This window comes from Penicillium concentricum, assembly GCF_028827145.1.
Source record: "Penicillium concentricum strain IBT 3081 chromosome Unknown utg000004l_segment0_segment0, whole genome shotgun sequence".
NCBI classification, from domain to species: Eukaryota; Fungi; Ascomycota; class Eurotiomycetes; order Eurotiales; family Aspergillaceae; genus Penicillium; species Penicillium concentricum.
The window spans coordinates 1,554,168-1,570,695 of NW_026622757.1; the positions used below are offsets into that span (position 1 = coordinate 1,554,168).

Sequence of the window (16,528 nt, forward strand, 5' to 3'; positions counted from 1 at the left end):
TTAAACAACATCCCTCCGCTCCCAGCCGCATGGCCGTTTTGGATCAGGCGCTTCAATTGGATGTGGCTGGCTTGGGTCATGGTACTCGGCAGTGTAAGGATTCGGGTCTTTCTTTTGATCCAAGTTTCCCAACGTATGGTTGACCTCACGATGCTTTGCCTCGTCCGCCCTAATATAAAGCAAGAGGTCAACCATCTGACGTTTCCTCTCCGGCATTTCCCAATATTTGACCGCGATGTCCGGGGCCGCTAGGTTGTTCCAAAGGGGCAGTTTTCCAGCTTCAATGTCGTGGATTGCATGTGTATACGTGATCACGGCTTCTTCCTCCAGGTATCCCACAAATCGATGGCAGGTTCGGGGCGAGATAAGGTAGGACAAGAAGAACATATTGAAGAAGACACCTTGAGCCCCAAGAATTATTAGGCGCATGAAAGGGCCCGGCTCCGCAAGTTTCATGAAGGTCAGCAAATGCATACGTTCATTATAGGCTTCTTCAATCAGCGATTCGATCCTGCGTGCAGATGTCAATACAAGTTCGAGGATCGAAATATATAAATCTTCATATGAACTTACCATCCATGATCTCTCTTCATCTGCCGAATGCTCTTCAGGTGTCGCAACATTCCCCCAACCATCCCCGGAACCCCTGCTACCGACTCCAAAAAGATGAACCGAATTAACCATTTTCTTTCATCCATAAGGAACCTTTTAGCAACTCTTTCGTCTTTCTTGGGGTTCCGATATCCGGTAGCAAAGTCAGTACCCCATCGGAGTAACCGCACAAGGCTGAGGGCGACTTTGTCAGACATACAACGGGCGTCGCGGTGAGCAACGCAGATGTCTCGCATGTCCTTCTCGGAATAACTATAGCTGCATTCAGTATGTGTATGTTCGCCAGAGAGGGTGCCATTATCAGAGGCTCTGCAGGGTAAAAATGAGCGTACATTGGATGATGCCAGATGATCTTGGTTTCCTTGATTTTCCCGCTATCAGGCGGGGCTAACAGGTTTCCTGATGACTGTTGCTTGGAGGTAGAGAAGTTCATTTTCTGGGCCAGATGGGGCCCATGGTGGCTTGCTTTGGCATTTTTGTCTTGTCGCAGTGAAGCTGCAGACCAGAGCCGATAAGGAGCAGTGGTCGATGTTGGGAGCCGTCTGAGAACACCTCGCGCTTGTGCACACATCATGTTGGTTATTTTCAGTTGTTAATAGAAAATAGCACATACTTTAGAGCATCACAAAAGCGTTATATACATACAAAAAAAAGACAGGAATCCGATACGGAGCCCCGAACATGGAAAAGGCCGGTTGACACATACCTCAGTTCCGCCCAAATCTTCTCTCTGGAGCTTCTCCCCGAATAAGCCCAAAACGGACATTTCCCTTATGGACAGTCCAGCTCTGCACTGCCTAACCCATGCTGGCAGCACCGATCGGGTCGGAAGCAAATCAGAATACCGGAAGGTGGAGACGCCATATCCCGGATAACTAAATTGGGATTCCGACTGTGGTCAGAGGGCCTGAGGCAGCACATCATCTTCTAGAATTCATATACAAATATTATAGTAAGGATATAGTGCGGTTGCCCGGGCCAAGTATTATTTGAGATTCAGGAAACTGATCAATCTGACGCTTTTATTAAGTATTCGTTCATTTTTGGTCAATATTCAAGGTTGTGTTGCAAGTCTAGAAACACCCGAGGTTTCTTTCATCATATTCCATTGAGGGTAAGACCTGAAAGAGAACAAAATGACTATGTTTTCGAGATTTTCTGTTCGCCGAGTTTTGAACTCGGAAATCATTCGTTCTTGCCGATTGAACAAACAACCATTATTGTCCCAAGTCACCCGGCGTGCATTGAGCCTGAAGCATCACGGAGACCCAACTCCAGCAGTTGGAACCACCACGCGAGTACGGAACCAAAGCTTTGGAAATACAAAGCGAATTGCATTGGTCTCCCTTATTGGGGGCTTTTCAATTGCGGTATACAATATCTACCACCTTAACAATCCCCGGGAACAACTCCAGCCAGATCCCAGCAAGAAGACTCTCGTGATCCTGGGAACGGGTTGGGGGTCGACATCATTGCTGAAAGAGATCGATTCCTCAAACTACAATGTCGTGGTGATATCATCACGAAACTACTTCCTCTTCACCCCGTTGTTGCCGTCTTGTGTGACTGGTTTACTAGACACTCGGTCTCTGATGGAACCCATTCGGAATATTTTACGCCATAAAACCACTGCGGTCAAATTCTACGATGCGGAAGCGACTAATATTGATTATGAAAAAAGGGTGGTGCATTTCAAGAGTGACTCCACTGACGCATCTGCTGCTGAAATCCCGTTCGACTTGCTTGTTGTCGGGGTTGGTGCAGAAAATGCTACCTTTGGTATGTCAACCAGATTATACTCAAATCTAGAGCTTGAAGAACACCTGCTGATGTGCTTCTAGGAATTGCGGGTGTGAAAGAACATGCCTGCTTCCTTAAGGAAACAAAAGATGCAGAGAAGATCCACAGGAAAGTGATGGCTCGCGTGGAACAAGCTGATTTCAAGGGCCAAGGGCAAGAGGAAATCAAGCGACTGCTGCATATGGTTGTTGTAGGAGGTGGCCCCACGGGAATTGAGACAGCCGCTGAATTGCAAGACTTCTTCAAAGACGATTTAAAGAAATGTGTTCCCGAGCTGGCGGATAAACTCAAGGTCACCTTGATTGAAGCCCTTCCAACGGTACGCATACCTCACCATCGTTCTACTCTGATACTAATAACCATTCTTAGGTCCTTCCAATGTTTTCAAAGAAATTGATCAATCTCACCGAGTCAACCTTTCAGGAAGAAAACATTGTGATCCGGAAAAGGACGATGGTTAAAAGTGTTTCAGACACGGAAATTGAAGTGGAGTGCCGGGAGCTTGATGGGACTGTAAGAAAGGAGGTGATTCCTTATGGAGTTTTGATCTGGGCGGGCGGTAATGCAGTCCGCCCGATTGTGAGGGACTTTATGGGCCAATTTCCAGGCCAATCTACTGCTCATAGAGGACTCGTCGTTGATGACTACCTTCGGGTAAAAGGTGCTAGTGGCGTATGGGCGCTGGGTGACTGTACCCAAACCAACTTCGCACCAACAGCCCAGGTTGCTAGCCAGCAGGGTGTCTTTTTGGGCAAACACCTCAACGCCATCGCAACAGCAAAGAATCACTCGTTTGGCAATATTGCCGGTGACGTCGGCCAGCCGCTCCTCGGATCGAAGGCAGCCAAGGCATTTGATTATATCCACCAAGGCAGCCTGGCTTATATTGGCAATGAACGGGCCATTGCGGATATACCACTGCTTGGTATGAATATCGCAAGTGGCGGACAATGGACTTTCCTCTTCTGGCGTTTGGCCTACGTTAAGATGTGTCTCAGTGGTACGTGTCAAATTACTTTACATTTGATATTCGCTAACTCTGCTTAAATCGACCATAGTTCGCAACCGATATTTTGTCATGGGTGATTGGCTCAGAGTTCAACTTTTTGGCCGAGATATTTCGAGCCAATAGCGTTTATGGCTGTTGAGAGGGTAGAAAAAGACTCAGACCTCAGACGTGAAATATGCGTGATATAGTCGGTTCTGATTTCAATTATGTTGTGGTAGAGACGGTATCACATGCCTTGGTGCTTGGTTTGTCAGGCTTGAAAGAACTATTTAGGTAACTAATTGGCTTCATGTTTGTTTGTAGAGAATCAATCCTTTCTTCTCTGCTCTCCTTGCTCTACCAAATTATTTATTATCTTTTACCATGAAAATGAATTCGTAGAGCAATGAGGGCTGCCAACCATCTCACTAATGAACAACATACTCAAATATATCCCCCTACTGGACAGAGATACGTTGGTTTAACAAAAAAGACGTAGGGAAATCATGACTTGGTTTGAGTAAAATCTGGAAACTGGCGAGATATATATTCAACTGCCCCAATGAGGGTTATTTACCCGGGTATGTTGACCCTGAATATGTAAATAAAGTTACTAAAATGCCTGGAAAATGGCAAGGAGAATGCAGAGTTCGATGAATACTATATATTTTCTAATAGAACAATAACTAAAGCTGAGATCATGAAAATACAAAATGTACAGAGAAAAAATCAGATAAAGTCGATAAATAGTCAATACATCAACTACTCACCAACATAGGCTACCCCTGTGATTGCACCTCCGATGTCAGGGAAAATCGTGGTCTTGCAGGACCCGTCCAAATTGGCACTGTACAGAGAGCCTCCAAGATCGCCGAAAAACATGCGGCTATTTTTCAGGTCCAAGGCAAGTCCAATCCCTTCGTGAAGCTTGCGAATCAGTATCTTTGGTTTCATGTTGCTCGTTGACAAATCCGCAAGGGCAACTGAATTTACGGTGTTGCCATGTGGTGGATCACCTCGATCAGTCCAGTACAGTGTTCCAGAAGCGTGATCAAATTCCAAATCGATGGGTTCCGGAAGATTGTCCAGAAGAACCTGGATATCTCCATCTTTTTCGATATCCATTCGAAGAATTCGTCCTTCGTTTCCCTTCGACGGTCCTTTCTGCGTCCAAAAGACAGACTTGGACTCTTCATCCACAGCAATACCGACACACCAGTTATGCACAACCTGACTATCTGTATCAATGATACCAGCCTGGTAAAGCACTTCAACGTCACTACCATCCATATTCGCCCTCATAACTCTCATACCCTCTCGGTCTGACCAGTACAACATTTTTGACTTGGGCGCAATAGTCAGCTGCTTCGGCGTATGTGTCTGGCCTGGTGGGATGATCGTCACGATATTGTTACCGGACAAGTCACTGCGTTGTATGGACCCATCGTTGGCAGAGGGGACTCCCATATTCGTCCAGTATATGTGCTGGCGACCCGTGTCAATGGCGATTCCGTCGGGTAAAGTTCTGATGTTGGTAATCAGCTCGCGGAGACCAGAGCCATCCGATTGGCAAGTAAGAATGCGGCCATTGAGTTCTGGATTTGAAATACCAACGTCGAGGAAATAGAGTCGACCCATAGGAGCCGTAGCAAGGGGAGATTGGACCATTTCAAGAGTATACGAAAAGAGATGAAAAGAGATCTAGGTGATGAAGCTTTTTTGCAGGAAAGTGTTGATAGGTAAGCCAAAAGGCAAATCACTACCTTAAATACTCCGTTATTTAAGACGATTGACTGTTATCACAGGCGAGCCGACTAGTAGTCAAATTTCCAGGAGTACAGCCGGAAGCTTAATCGGGATGCTCCGACCTCGGGATATGACGACAGTTACTCCGTTGACCCATTCAATTTGGAATCCCGAAAACATTTCAAGCCGGCTATGTATCGGCTTCCCGAGGTTCGAGCCCCATCTTAGTAAAACGTCATATAATCCAACTTGTCACTTCCGTGATAGGGACCAGCAAAATGGCACTATGGCAAGCATAGTATACTCAAATCTACTGTGAGGTGTTAGATGCGAAACTAAGTTGTGATGGAGCTTTCGGCAGACCATACCGAACATAGTTCCTATTACTTCCAGGTTCCCGGCTCTTCGCGGAACTAGGATTATTAATACGGCCTTAATGCCTACCTAGGTACCAGGTGCTCACTAATCAATTATTCAGGTGTTTATAACCGGATTATGGCCTCCTGGGAACAAGTTTATCCCTCCCTAGCTGCAACTATTTAATTTGCCCCTGCACAATACCTTTTTTCCCTGCCATACAGCTGCTCTGAAGTCGCTAAAAGCTCAAAATGTCGTCTGAAGTTATCAACCAGGTTGCCATCCTCACAGCTAAGCCAGAAAAGCTTGACGAAGTAAGTCAAATATTTAACTGGTCCGGCTGACAGGCCGATGTCCCTTCTGATAATGACTGTTGTTGTCATCAGGAGTACTTTTTCTCCCCAAATGTGGGATTTTGAACTGATCAACTTTTATTGCGTCCCACCTATAGCTCATTGCCGAATTAGCCAATATTACCCGGAAGGTGCAAGAGGATGAGCCTGAGACCACTGTATACTATGCCTTCTCTATCGCGGATACAAATGAAGTCATAGTCGTTGAAAGGTGCGTCTATGCTCTGTCATCTGCATTCTCTTTTTGTGGCTTGACAATTGGTCTCTTTTAACACACTTCTTTTTAGATATGCAAACCAGGACGCATTGGAAAGACACCGTGTTGCACCTTACTTTCAGGAACTCATTAAAAAGGCTCCAACCCTGTTGGCAAAACCTTTGGCGCTCAAATCTGGCAGACATTTGCTTCAAGACTCTGCACAAGTCATCCGCCTATGATCTGCTATGAGAATGTCTATCTCTTGTGTTGGACTGTTGGATTATCCCATTGATGCTGATTTGTTTGCTCACAAGGTGAGCGGTTCTTTGATAGACGGATTGTTTGTTAGACAGGTTGTTTGTTAAACATATTGTTTGCTAGACAGCAGGGGTATAATACCCTGCTGCTTCATAGATTGAATAGCCGAGACTTCTTCATCTTCCCTCTCTCCCTCTGTAAGCCAACATCTTTTTAAATCACTTCCTTCACTTTGAGGGTATTTTGCTGATTTGTGTTTCCGATACCTACCACACGGAGCTTCAACCTTTTTTTTCTCGGCTGTCGTTGAAAATTGTTAGGAAGTAACCAGCGGTTAAATATGATGGTAAATTTAGCTCAAAGCAGCTTGGAACCGACATTGCTAGGTTGGCAACACTTGCACGTTTTTGCTTATCGATATACCAAAGGACATTGCTGTCAACCTTGGAAATAAAGGCCACCGTACTTGATTTATCGCAACACTGCTTGCAGTCTAAATAACCCCCACCGACTTTGGATACTGCTAGAATTTTCATCATCGAAGGAAAGAAACCATTGGTTGTATTGGGCTAGTTGCTAAGAGAAAAAGAAGATCAAACAGCCAAGGAGTAAGGTCATTATCTTCCTGAGGCAGAAAGGCTGCCTCAACGATGATCCTTAGGCGGAACCCTCAGTTTTGCTCTTGATCAAGCCAACTAAAATTTTGTCCCGACTTTCTTCAATCTCTTTCAAGTTGACCTGCGAAGTCCACTCATCCACTCTCTCTTTGAGAACATCCATATCTTGAGAATCCATGTCAAATTCATGCCGGTGCATGTCTTCCAACCACGTTTTCAACGCCGGCCCCAGGTGGTTCATGAAACAATTGAAGTCTCCACCTCCACCAAGAGTGTTGGTCATAATAGGTCCAGTCAAAGCCCAACGAAGGCCAAGGCCAGATGTCACAGTTTTGTCTAATAAAGTCAGAGAAAGTCGTACACATTCAATCAAACGGATAATACTAACCAAGGTCTTCGGCTGAGACGACACCCCTCGAAACAAGGCTATAAGCTTCGGCACAAACAGCGGCTTGAAGCCGGTTCGCAATAAACCCGGGGGTCTCTTTCTTGACAAGCACCGGATCTTTGCCTAGGCTTCGGTAGAACTGGAGCGCAGCCGTCACGTACACATCACCCGTTCCTTGGTGGGGAACTACCTCCACCAGGGGCACTAAATGCGGGGGGTTGAATGGATGACCGATCAAAATACGGGCTGGGTTTTTCTTGCATTCAGTGATAAATTCCGATGAAGGGAGGCCGGATGACGACGATGCGATGACCACGTGCTCGGGGGTATTTGCGTCCAAATGAGCGAAAAGACGGCGCTTGAAGTCCAACCTCTCCGGTCCATTCTTATGTTGAAAGATCGATCAGTAACAACCTCGAAGAAAACTGTTTTATTCGCGATGGCCAACTCACCTCTTGTATCAAATCTATGTCCCCAAGATGAGCGTCGATTTCCTTAACGAATTTGAAATTATTCAAGTATTCGTCTTGTGTCACTTTGGTATTGGGTATGGTTGGCCAATGTTTTAGCAAATAATCACGGAGTTTGCCATCAGCTCCTGGTGCTGGGTCTGTCACAATGACCTTCAAGCCTCTAGCCAGGAACAATGCCGTCCAACTAGCGCCGATCACACCAGTGCCGATCACACCGACAGTTCTGATGGTAGGCAGAGTCATGCTTTTTGACTTGTTAGGTGATTATTCCGATCTCTGTGTTTAAATTGAGATTCTATACTGGTTGGTTGACTATGCGTGCAGTGAGGCCAATATATAGTCAATGAGCCCCGGTGGCGGAGCAAGGTTAGATGAACTGGAGCCTGTGTACCCAAAGTGTTCCTCGGAAGCGTGTGCTGGCTTCCGAGGTCGAGTCCAGTCCGAAAGAACCTTGGGATAATTGTACCTTCGTTGCCGGGTTCCGGCCCCGGGGGTCATAAGCTTCGCGGAGCTCAGTGGTCTCTTCATGATTGGACATGTTCATTTTAACTTTTATGGAGTAGAAGGCTTGGAGCCAATGAAAGAAAAGAACAGAAAAAGGAAAAATTACCTTTTGGGTCATGCCAAGATATTCGGTGCCATTTCGGGCCTTCCGAGCTCGGGGGCTTCGTAGGGGCTTCTAAGCTTCGGAACGGGAAGATCCATATCTTCACGGATTGGCGAAAAGGTATAAATACTTCGCCGCAACCAGAGTGTTATACGAGTTATCCGACTATAGAAGCTGCACCGAGTCTACTTCGTCCTTACCTTTATTCTAAGTCTTCATCGTTTATCTCTTTTTTTCTCTCTAAAAGTGATCCTTTGGCAACATCCTGCTGAATTCATAATGCCTTATCTACACAAAACCACGCCGAGCACCGATATCTACGGCCCTGGGACTTTCATGGATATGGACTTTACTCCAGCTTCCCAGGATGCTGCTCGGATTTTTGAGTATATTGCAAAGAAAACGCCTGGGTTCACTCAAGACAAAGAGCTTTGGGATACAGTCAAGTTTGAGGGCAGCGAGCTACCAATCATTCCTGGCCCAATCAAGGCCCCTCTCATTGCAGCTGCCCTACATGCCATGTGTGGAGTTGTGGCCCATGAGATTGTCGAAGATCGGGACGGCACATTGGCGCGTACCCATCAGGTTACTGTCAACACCGATCATGCTGGTATTTGGTTGGGAACGATATTTGCGGCTTCCGTGGAAGGGAAAGACTTATCCGGTCTGGTCAAGTCGCGTCAGCTGTCATCTCTTTTTCAGCAGGACTTCGACCGAGGCTGTATGGCCACACCGATAAAACAACGATGTACTGCTATCTACAAGACAAAGACTCCAGGCGTTTGGTATCAACTTCACGGTTCCCTCGATCCTATTCCGGTCCTCCAATCGATGGGAATCGATCCTGATTACCCTGCCAAGACCTTAGATGAAGCCTATGACTACATCAGCCGGCATGTGGAGCAATGGACCGCAGACGAGTTGGAAATGCACAACGTCAAGAACGGCTACTGCGGCAGCATCTGCTTTACCCCCCAAGGCTGGTCAGACACGCTGATGGGAAGGAGGCTTGCAGATCACCCACTAGTCGGCTACTCCCGACAGTCGCATGCAATTCCGACTCCTCCAACCCCCTTGCCCAAGATCGCAAACGATAGCCGGCCTCTAGCAGGTGTCAAAGTGATTGAGCTGGTTCGCATTATTGCCGGTCCTGTAATTGGCAACACTCTCGCCGCTTTCGGTGCCGATGTCATACGCGTGAACTGCAGCCGATTAACAGACCTTGGTGTAAGTGGCGGATTTCCTGCCTACTCCTGCTCGAACTTCGTTGTGCTGACTGGTAATATGTAGGCTTTGCAGCTTACCCTGAACACAGGGAAACGTACTATTGATATTGATCTGAGCAAGGACGAAGATAAGTCACGATTACGGGAACTCATTGAGGATGCCGATGTTTTTGTTCAGGGCTTCCGCCCTAATGCGATCGCAAGAAAGGGCTTTGGCGTCAACGATCTCCTCGAGATGGCCGGCAACCGTGGGAAGGGCATAGTTTATGTCGAGGAGAACTGTTACGGCCCTGATGGGCCATACCATGAAAGACCCGGCTGGCAGCAGATTGGGGATGCAGCCTCGGGATCGTCCTACGTGATGGGCCGGTCTTTAGGCTTCAAGGATGGTACCAGCGTTCTTCCACCGCTTCCAATATCCGATATGACCACTGGTCTTGTGGGTGCTTTGGGGGCTATTATGGCCCTCCGGGATCGGGCTCGACTAGGCGGCTCATATCGGGTGACAAGCTCTTTGGTGAAGGCCGACGCAATTGCACTCGAGCCCGAGATCGGTCTTTACTCACCGGAGGTTGTTGAACAGAGCAATGAGTTGTTTAAATGGGGCCCCATAAACTCTTCCCAGTTTGTGATAGAGATCCTTCTCGTCGTCATGGATGGATGGAAGAGGGTATTCCCGCAATACTTTGAATCCGGAACTGAATCGCTCATGACCAGTTTCCAAGATGGGCCATGGGGCCATATGGACACCCTGAAGCCTGTGGTCCAGTTGAGCAATTTGACCATGACACCTCGCTGGTTGACACCTTCGGTTCCCCATTGTTATCATCCTCAAAACATACAATGGATGTAGCTTGCTCCTAGGAGAGGTCACCATGTGATCCCAATGGTGGCGGCAAATTGTGACACTACAGACTGGCGATTGGGTTGATTTGCTGTGCAAGCTCATTTGTCAAACCTTGAAGATGATTTTTGTGCTCTTGTGATCTGGAGCAGGCTTGGGGATACAGTGTTCCAAGTCAATCAGCAGTTATTGTATGTAAAATATGGGCAACACTTGTTCAGATTTATATAATTACCCATATATCTTGTTCCATTAGCAATCATACAATTAAGCATTCTCAGTTCTTTCACTTAAATTCGAACAATATTTTTTTCTTGAGACTAGCCGCCAAGGCATATATATAGAACAAGGTGGTCGATTTCGAAAAAGAAACAAGGGAACCAACAACTAACCCAGGTAGAGTTCAGCCCATGCGCTAGCATAGACCATAAATATATCAGATCGGTAAAGATATTGAAGCTTCTAAGGCTAAGGTTCTAATGCTACGTTGACTCAGTGATCATACACATACTTAGTTCTTTGTATATCTAAATTTGAACATCATGTGAGGCATCCAATACAGCAAGAGGATCTTCATTACTTTAGTGCAACGAGCTTTTACTGCTAGATTGGTGATATCAATCTTCCAGCAGATCTTCTGGGCAAGAAAAAAATGTGTGATGTTCTAGATTAGTCGAAGCTATGCTTGCATTCCCCATCTTTCGGCTGGACTGGTTTCTTCGTCCAGCTGTGCAAAAAACAAAGGCCAATCGTTCCAATCAAAAGCATAATTCTCGAGCCAAGCCAAGTTTTCTAGATTATTCTGAGACTCTTGCCCTTCCATGGCTGCGCCTTGAATCATTGTATTGTCCTGGTTCATTGCGTCTTGCGAACCTTCTCCGGCAGCGTAGTCTGTTCCAGAGCCGCGCATATCAATATTTTCTTGGACCAACTTGAGAACGGAGCTGCATCTCGAAGCCAATGCAGTGTTCTTTTCATACTCTTTCAGAATTTCACAAGCATTCTGCAAAAGGTTCTTCAAGCGAGCAAGAGAAAAATGTTCCACTATCTGTGGGGAAATTTGCGCTGCAAGCAGAATAGTTACCGCCATGTATATATCTGATCATCGTTAGCCGCACCATTGTCTCTCATTTTACAGGAGTAACTCACATGAGACAGTGTACCAGTTTGATGGTAATATATCTGCTTGCGTCTGCTCTGGTAAATTTCTGATAATGAAATCTATCATAACCTCAGCAGCTTTGACACATTGAATTTGGCACTCAAACACCACACTTCCAACGATTTGGTCTTCCGAGTACAAATTGACACCAGGAGCATTGTCTATCTTTGGACGGTGCACCTGTGATAGGAACGGCCTAAAAAGGAGGAGCCGGACAGAAAGATATCTGACAACAGAAATTAGTCCGCATTTCACATTCCAGGGTATCAGGATACAAACCGGGCGCGCAAAACGTTTGCTTGACGTGTGATCTGCTTTGTCGGCGTCGGATCTTCAAGATCTGATGACATTCGGAAATACAAGTGAAGACTTTCGGTCCAATTGCACAGGTCCGACTCGATTCTAAACAGGCTCGTGAATTTTTCGAAGGATGATGGTGAGCTCAACTTCACGCTAGTGAGATCTCTGCTTGAATCAGGGTCGGCTTTGGAATCACTAGAGTTATAGAAGGTTTCCAACACGTCTCCTATGATATGATGTAGTCGACAGAATGATATGTAAAACTTGGCCTTCGAGGGTAGAGTCGTATTGCCAGTGCCACCGAATTCCATTGAGTGCAGCACCAAAGTATCCAGCCCTTGTTTTGCAACAGCTTGGGGAACTTTAGGTGCGCAGCCAAAAGTCATGGAAGCAATCCTATATAGAATTAGTTTGCGCATTGAAAATACCCACCGTTCATAGCATACCTGTCCATGATAATACATCCATTCCAAACCCGACACGCAAGGTCCCGCTCCCGTGAGTCATTGATAGATTCAATTGTCGCAGGTAAATGCAACCCCAGATCCTGTGCGACATGAATCGCCATGCCAATGCTTCGGAAGGATTTCTGAGGCATTTTGTCATGTTGAAGATACACTGCTGTAAGCAAAAGGATTTGAATGATTTCAAAATTGTAAACTTCCATGAGATCGTAGGACATTAATCCTTGAGCTCTCTCAAAAAACGTAACTGAGGATTGATACCGAGAGAGAGGTGTTTGGGCCTGAGAAACAACACAAGATATGGCGAATATGATATTGAGAATGCAGTGCAAAGCCCTCTCGTTCATAGAGAGTTCTCCATCTTTGCTCCACAGCGTCTCGTATGCGTTTTCGATAGACGATCTATCCAACCAGGGGTAGGCGTTATCCACATAATCCCAATATAGGCTCAGCAAGTTGTCAGCCACCTTCCTTGTCGGAAGAACAAACTGCATATCAGAGAGCTCTCTGCTGGCCTCCTTTTTCTGCAATTTCGGCAACCTTTCGAGCGGTCTGGGCGAAATTCGACTTCTTTCTTTCCCTTTATTCTCAAGTCCTCTTTTGGGGCGCGTCGCATTTCCAACTTCATGCAAGATATGCGCCCCACTAGATGCCCCAAAAAGACTGCCGTCAGGTACGACTCCGCCGTACAAGCTAGCCTCGTCGTTATCTTCATTTTGAGAATAGGTGTTTGGACACCTGATGTCTGTTGGTTGTTCAGTGTTACAGAAGGCGCTGTCGATTGTAACCTTCTCTCGGGCAGTATCTGAACTGTATGTTGCTCAACTCGTAAGCTGATCTGTAGGTAATGGACCACGAGTGAACCACAAGGCAAACATCATAAGATGCTTGGCTGTTTTACGTTTTGAGGGTGAGGCTATTGTAAGTACTTACTGCATACCTGATGAGGGAGAGACTCGATCAGCCTCGCGGTATATACATGCTTCCGAACTTTGTTTCCTCTTTGAGCAAGGCCCGCATACTAACACGATATGAGCACAGTACAATGGCACTCTATCGGGTTCGTTTGATTTGCTTACCTGGTCTAACACCGTCGCATTTTGTTTTCTTGGCTTTACAAACGTTACATGCGACGCTGATCTTGAAACGTTTCGGTTTTGGTTCTCTCGGTTGTTGGGAAGAATTTTCCATATGAAATGAGTACATCATTCTGCGACCAGCGTATTAGAAAGAGAAGGACTATCCGATTCGGTCTCCGAGATCACTCCCGAGGCCGGGACCTCGGGATATTCGGTCCATTATGTCATCATTTATCCCGTTGAAGTTACGAGAGCTCGTCTATCTACGGAGTACCTCAAGCACGATCATGATCTCAAATTCGATATGGCGAATTAGTCAACTGGAAAATCCTCATTTCTCAAAGGTCAAGTTTCAACATCTCTACGAACATTCACCAGTAATCTCAGAACCAGATCCCAGGGCTAAGCCGAGGAAAGATTCTGTATCAATTTTCCTTGCTAGGATTGTTTTCTAGAGCAATATGCAAATAAGTGTTGAGGATCAACTCTGGGGTTCCCTGACATTTCGACACCTGGGCATCAGATCTCCGTTAGTTATGGGGCCCTCTAATTTGTTGACTAAGGGTCATGCTTTCCAATGTTTTTTTGAGTGTTAGAGGTATTGAATAAAGAATATTGATTCGAAACAACCATGGCCATATGTAAACAGGGAAGTAGGATACACTCGTAACTCATTAATCGGGCCCTAAATTGCGGCAACCCTGGATCCCACCCCAAAATGATCCCAAACTTCAGTGTTTAAAACTTTTTCTCAAAGTACTCCTCAACTCGTTCTACGAGGTCTGCTTTCTTCCCTGCTGTAGCGCGGCCATGTGAATGCAAGAATTCCTTCAGCACGACCACGGTAAGCTGAACGAGAGTATTAGTATCGGTTTAGTCAAATACCGAGATAATTTGAATGCTCACCTTGGAAACAGTGCCCTTCTCATAGCATTTCTTCACCTCGGCCTCCACTCCGGAGGTGTTGTCTTCAACCTTCACTCGCTTTGTCGGATGGTCACCAGCAGCCTCGGTCTTTGCACCTCGCTTTACCAGCGTAGAGGTGGCTGCTGACCCGCCAAACATCTCAGAGGCCTGTATTTTCAGTTCATCAGCCCATTTAAGAATATAGTCGCCGGCACGCTGTGGTTGATCATGCATTTGGTCAGTAAAATTCCGTGCATTTCTGGGAAAATGGAAGCATCCAACCTTGTGAACCTGTCGGTACTTAGGAACAGTCTTGTCATCTGGTGTTTCTGGGTGATCTTCATCCAAGGCGATAGCCTGTAAGATACGATAATGCCATTGAAGTGCTAAAAAGTGGTCAGGATCTTTCTCAACATATTGCATTGACAGAGGCTTACAAGGGTTCGGATATTTCGAAGGCTCATATACAGCCCTGGGAAGCTGCAACTGGCGAACAACATCACGCATAGCGTCATTTAGCGCATCCCCTGCCCGGTGAACGGTGCTATCTGGGTTTTGGCGCACATCGTCTGCGAAAGGAAGAGGGATAATCCACATCCCAGGTGGGATCTTCTGCACACCATTCTCGTCAATCTTCTCAGCCCCGGCAATCATAGCAGCCAAGACTGGTGAGGCATTTTTGCGGGGAATGAACCAGACCAAAGCCAGTTTTTCAGAATCGAGGAGTTTCTGCTGCAATGCAGAAAAGACACGTGTTGAGCCAATGTAATCCTCTTCGGAAGGGTAGATGAATGAGGGGTGTTTGACATTGGCCCAAAATGGGAGGGCAGACAGTGGCTTGAACCCAATGATCCGGATCACAGGGTCACCGAAGCTCCTTAGAGCCTGTTGTTCTTCGATGGTGAATGAAACCTGCTCACCACCAAACTTATATGCCTTTCGAATGTCAGTCTTCTCGATCTCCTGTCCTGTATCATCGGACATTAGAGTTGTGACGCCTTTGGCAATCTGGGCAGTTTCGCCTCCTTGCCAGACGAAGCAACTCCTGGCAGGCTCTTGCTTTTTGAGGAGCAAATATCCATTGACGGAGATCTTGAAACCAGGTCCGATCTCAAGTGGCACATTTGAAAACAGCGAGCGGCGGGGGACAGATCTCGAGTTGATGCTAGACAATAGAGAATTGAGCAATGAGAGACCGTCACCCTTGGCTGTCGATGTGTGGGTGTCCGGTTGTAGGTATGCCGGGGCATCTCCATCACTGGGGGATGTTTTGTAGATAATGTCCTGCCAATTGTGAGTATACTCCTATACAATCAAGGCTAATAACCTACATCGTAGAATTTAGAGGTGTCAAATTCGTGGCCTGGCTGAGAGATGGGAAACAGCTCGATATTGACACCAAGATCGTACAAGTCCCTTGCGCGAACTGTTGCAGCGGACCGCATTCCCTTATTTTCTGCGTGGGGATTGTCATTGTCGGTCACGACAAATAGCCGCCGAGATGAAAAGTTTGGAGCCTTCGAGGTAAAGATTTGATTGGCGCAGAACAACATATTAGCCATCGAGACAGACTCCTTTGATGGCTCCAAGACCTGCCGTACGTCATCATCTCCATCTGCTGGAGATGCGAGAGACCGCAGTTGCTTGACTTCCTGAGCTGATGGAACATCAAGATCAGTGTAGAGATAACAGTGAGGATATGAAAGATCCCCGCAGTCCTCCTCATTTTCATCATAGAACTTTGAAGATTGGGTTCCATAAAGTAAAACGCCAATCATGTCATGAGGGTTGGAGATGATGCGCTGTTGCATCAGATGGTATGCACATTTCAAGGCTGCAGACGCGGGTGATTCGTCGCCATGTTTCTTAGGATCAGGCGATGGACGAGGCGTGAGCATCGAGCTACTGATGTCTATGGCAAATAGCACTGCATCTTTCACTGATTTGAAGCTCTATGTAGGCAACAGTTAACAGGCGGTAACTATATCTCCGGGTTTTGATACTCACGGTCTCGTCGAGCTCTTCGTCCTCGTAGTTCTCCTCTTCGCGCGCGTAACTATCTTCAGCCATGGTTTCAAAATAGGCGAACCTTGGAAGAATGAAGATATTAAAAAGTTGTAAATTAATCAAATCCAAAGTATGGAGACGC

At 46.4% G+C, this 16,528-nt stretch overlaps 8 protein-coding genes across 8 annotated transcripts; 3 read left to right on the plus strand and 5 right to left on the minus strand.

Annotated features, from left to right (window-relative positions):
* N7517_009539 (alternative oxidase) lies at positions 1 to 1,186 on the minus strand (the record flags this gene model as incomplete). The annotated part of the gene is made up of 3 exons (XM_056727262.1): positions 1 to 511; positions 574 to 921; positions 945 to 1,186. The coding sequence occupies 3 exons, from the start codon at positions 1,184 to 1,186 to the stop codon at positions 1 to 3; spliced, it is 1,101 nt and encodes a 366-aa protein (XP_056575834.1).
* A 562-nt stretch (positions 1,187 to 1,748) lies between these two features.
* N7517_009540 (External alternative NADH-ubiquinone oxidoreductase mitochondrial) lies at positions 1,749 to 3,544 on the plus strand (the record flags this gene model as incomplete). The annotated part of the gene is made up of 4 exons (XM_056727263.1): positions 1,749 to 2,391; positions 2,454 to 2,731; positions 2,782 to 3,412; positions 3,471 to 3,544. The coding sequence occupies 4 exons, from the start codon at positions 1,749 to 1,751 to the stop codon at positions 3,542 to 3,544; spliced, it is 1,626 nt and encodes a 541-aa protein (XP_056575835.1).
* Positions 3,545 to 4,162: 618 nt separating this feature from the next.
* N7517_009541 (uncharacterized protein) lies at positions 4,163 to 5,068 on the minus strand (the record flags this gene model as incomplete). The annotated part of the gene is made up of 1 exon (XM_056727264.1): positions 4,163 to 5,068. The coding sequence occupies one exon, from the start codon at positions 5,066 to 5,068 to the stop codon at positions 4,163 to 4,165; it is 906 nt and encodes a 301-aa protein (XP_056575836.1).
* A 686-nt stretch (positions 5,069 to 5,754) lies between these two features.
* Positions 5,755 to 6,294, plus strand: N7517_009542 (putative quinol monooxygenase; the record flags this gene model as incomplete). Its single annotated transcript, XM_056727265.1, has 3 exons — positions 5,755 to 5,817; positions 5,955 to 6,067; positions 6,144 to 6,294. The coding sequence occupies 3 exons, from the start codon at positions 5,755 to 5,757 to the stop codon at positions 6,292 to 6,294; spliced, it is 327 nt and encodes a 108-aa protein (XP_056575837.1).
* Positions 6,295 to 6,970: 676 nt separating this feature from the next.
* N7517_009543 (Dehydrogenase multihelical) lies at positions 6,971 to 8,034 on the minus strand (the record flags this gene model as incomplete). Its single annotated transcript, XM_056727266.1, has 3 exons — positions 6,971 to 7,266; positions 7,319 to 7,703; positions 7,771 to 8,034. The coding sequence occupies 3 exons, from the start codon at positions 8,032 to 8,034 to the stop codon at positions 6,971 to 6,973; spliced, it is 945 nt and encodes a 314-aa protein (XP_056575838.1).
* Positions 8,035 to 8,677: 643 nt separating this feature from the next.
* N7517_009544 (uncharacterized protein) lies at positions 8,678 to 10,477 on the plus strand (the record flags this gene model as incomplete). The annotated part of the gene is made up of 2 exons (XM_056727267.1): positions 8,678 to 9,625; positions 9,689 to 10,477. 2 exons carry the CDS (start codon positions 8,678 to 8,680, stop codon positions 10,475 to 10,477), a joined length of 1,737 nt encoding a protein of 578 aa, XP_056575839.1.
* Positions 10,478 to 11,147: 670 nt separating this feature from the next.
* On the minus strand, positions 11,148 to 12,528 carry N7517_009545 (fungal specific transcription factor domain-containing protein; the record flags this gene model as incomplete). Its single annotated transcript, XM_056727268.1, has 4 exons — positions 11,148 to 11,566; positions 11,618 to 11,856; positions 11,910 to 12,326; positions 12,377 to 12,528. The coding sequence occupies 4 exons, from the start codon at positions 12,526 to 12,528 to the stop codon at positions 11,148 to 11,150; spliced, it is 1,227 nt and encodes a 408-aa protein (XP_056575840.1).
* Positions 12,529 to 14,211: 1,683 nt separating this feature from the next.
* On the minus strand, positions 14,212 to 16,449 carry akuA (uncharacterized protein; the record flags this gene model as incomplete). Its single annotated transcript, XM_056727269.1, has 5 exons — positions 14,212 to 14,322; positions 14,380 to 14,765; positions 14,817 to 15,663; positions 15,711 to 16,331; positions 16,387 to 16,449. The coding sequence occupies 5 exons, from the start codon at positions 16,447 to 16,449 to the stop codon at positions 14,212 to 14,214; spliced, it is 2,028 nt and encodes a 675-aa protein (XP_056575841.1).
* Between the last annotated feature and the right edge of the window lie 79 nt (positions 16,450 to 16,528).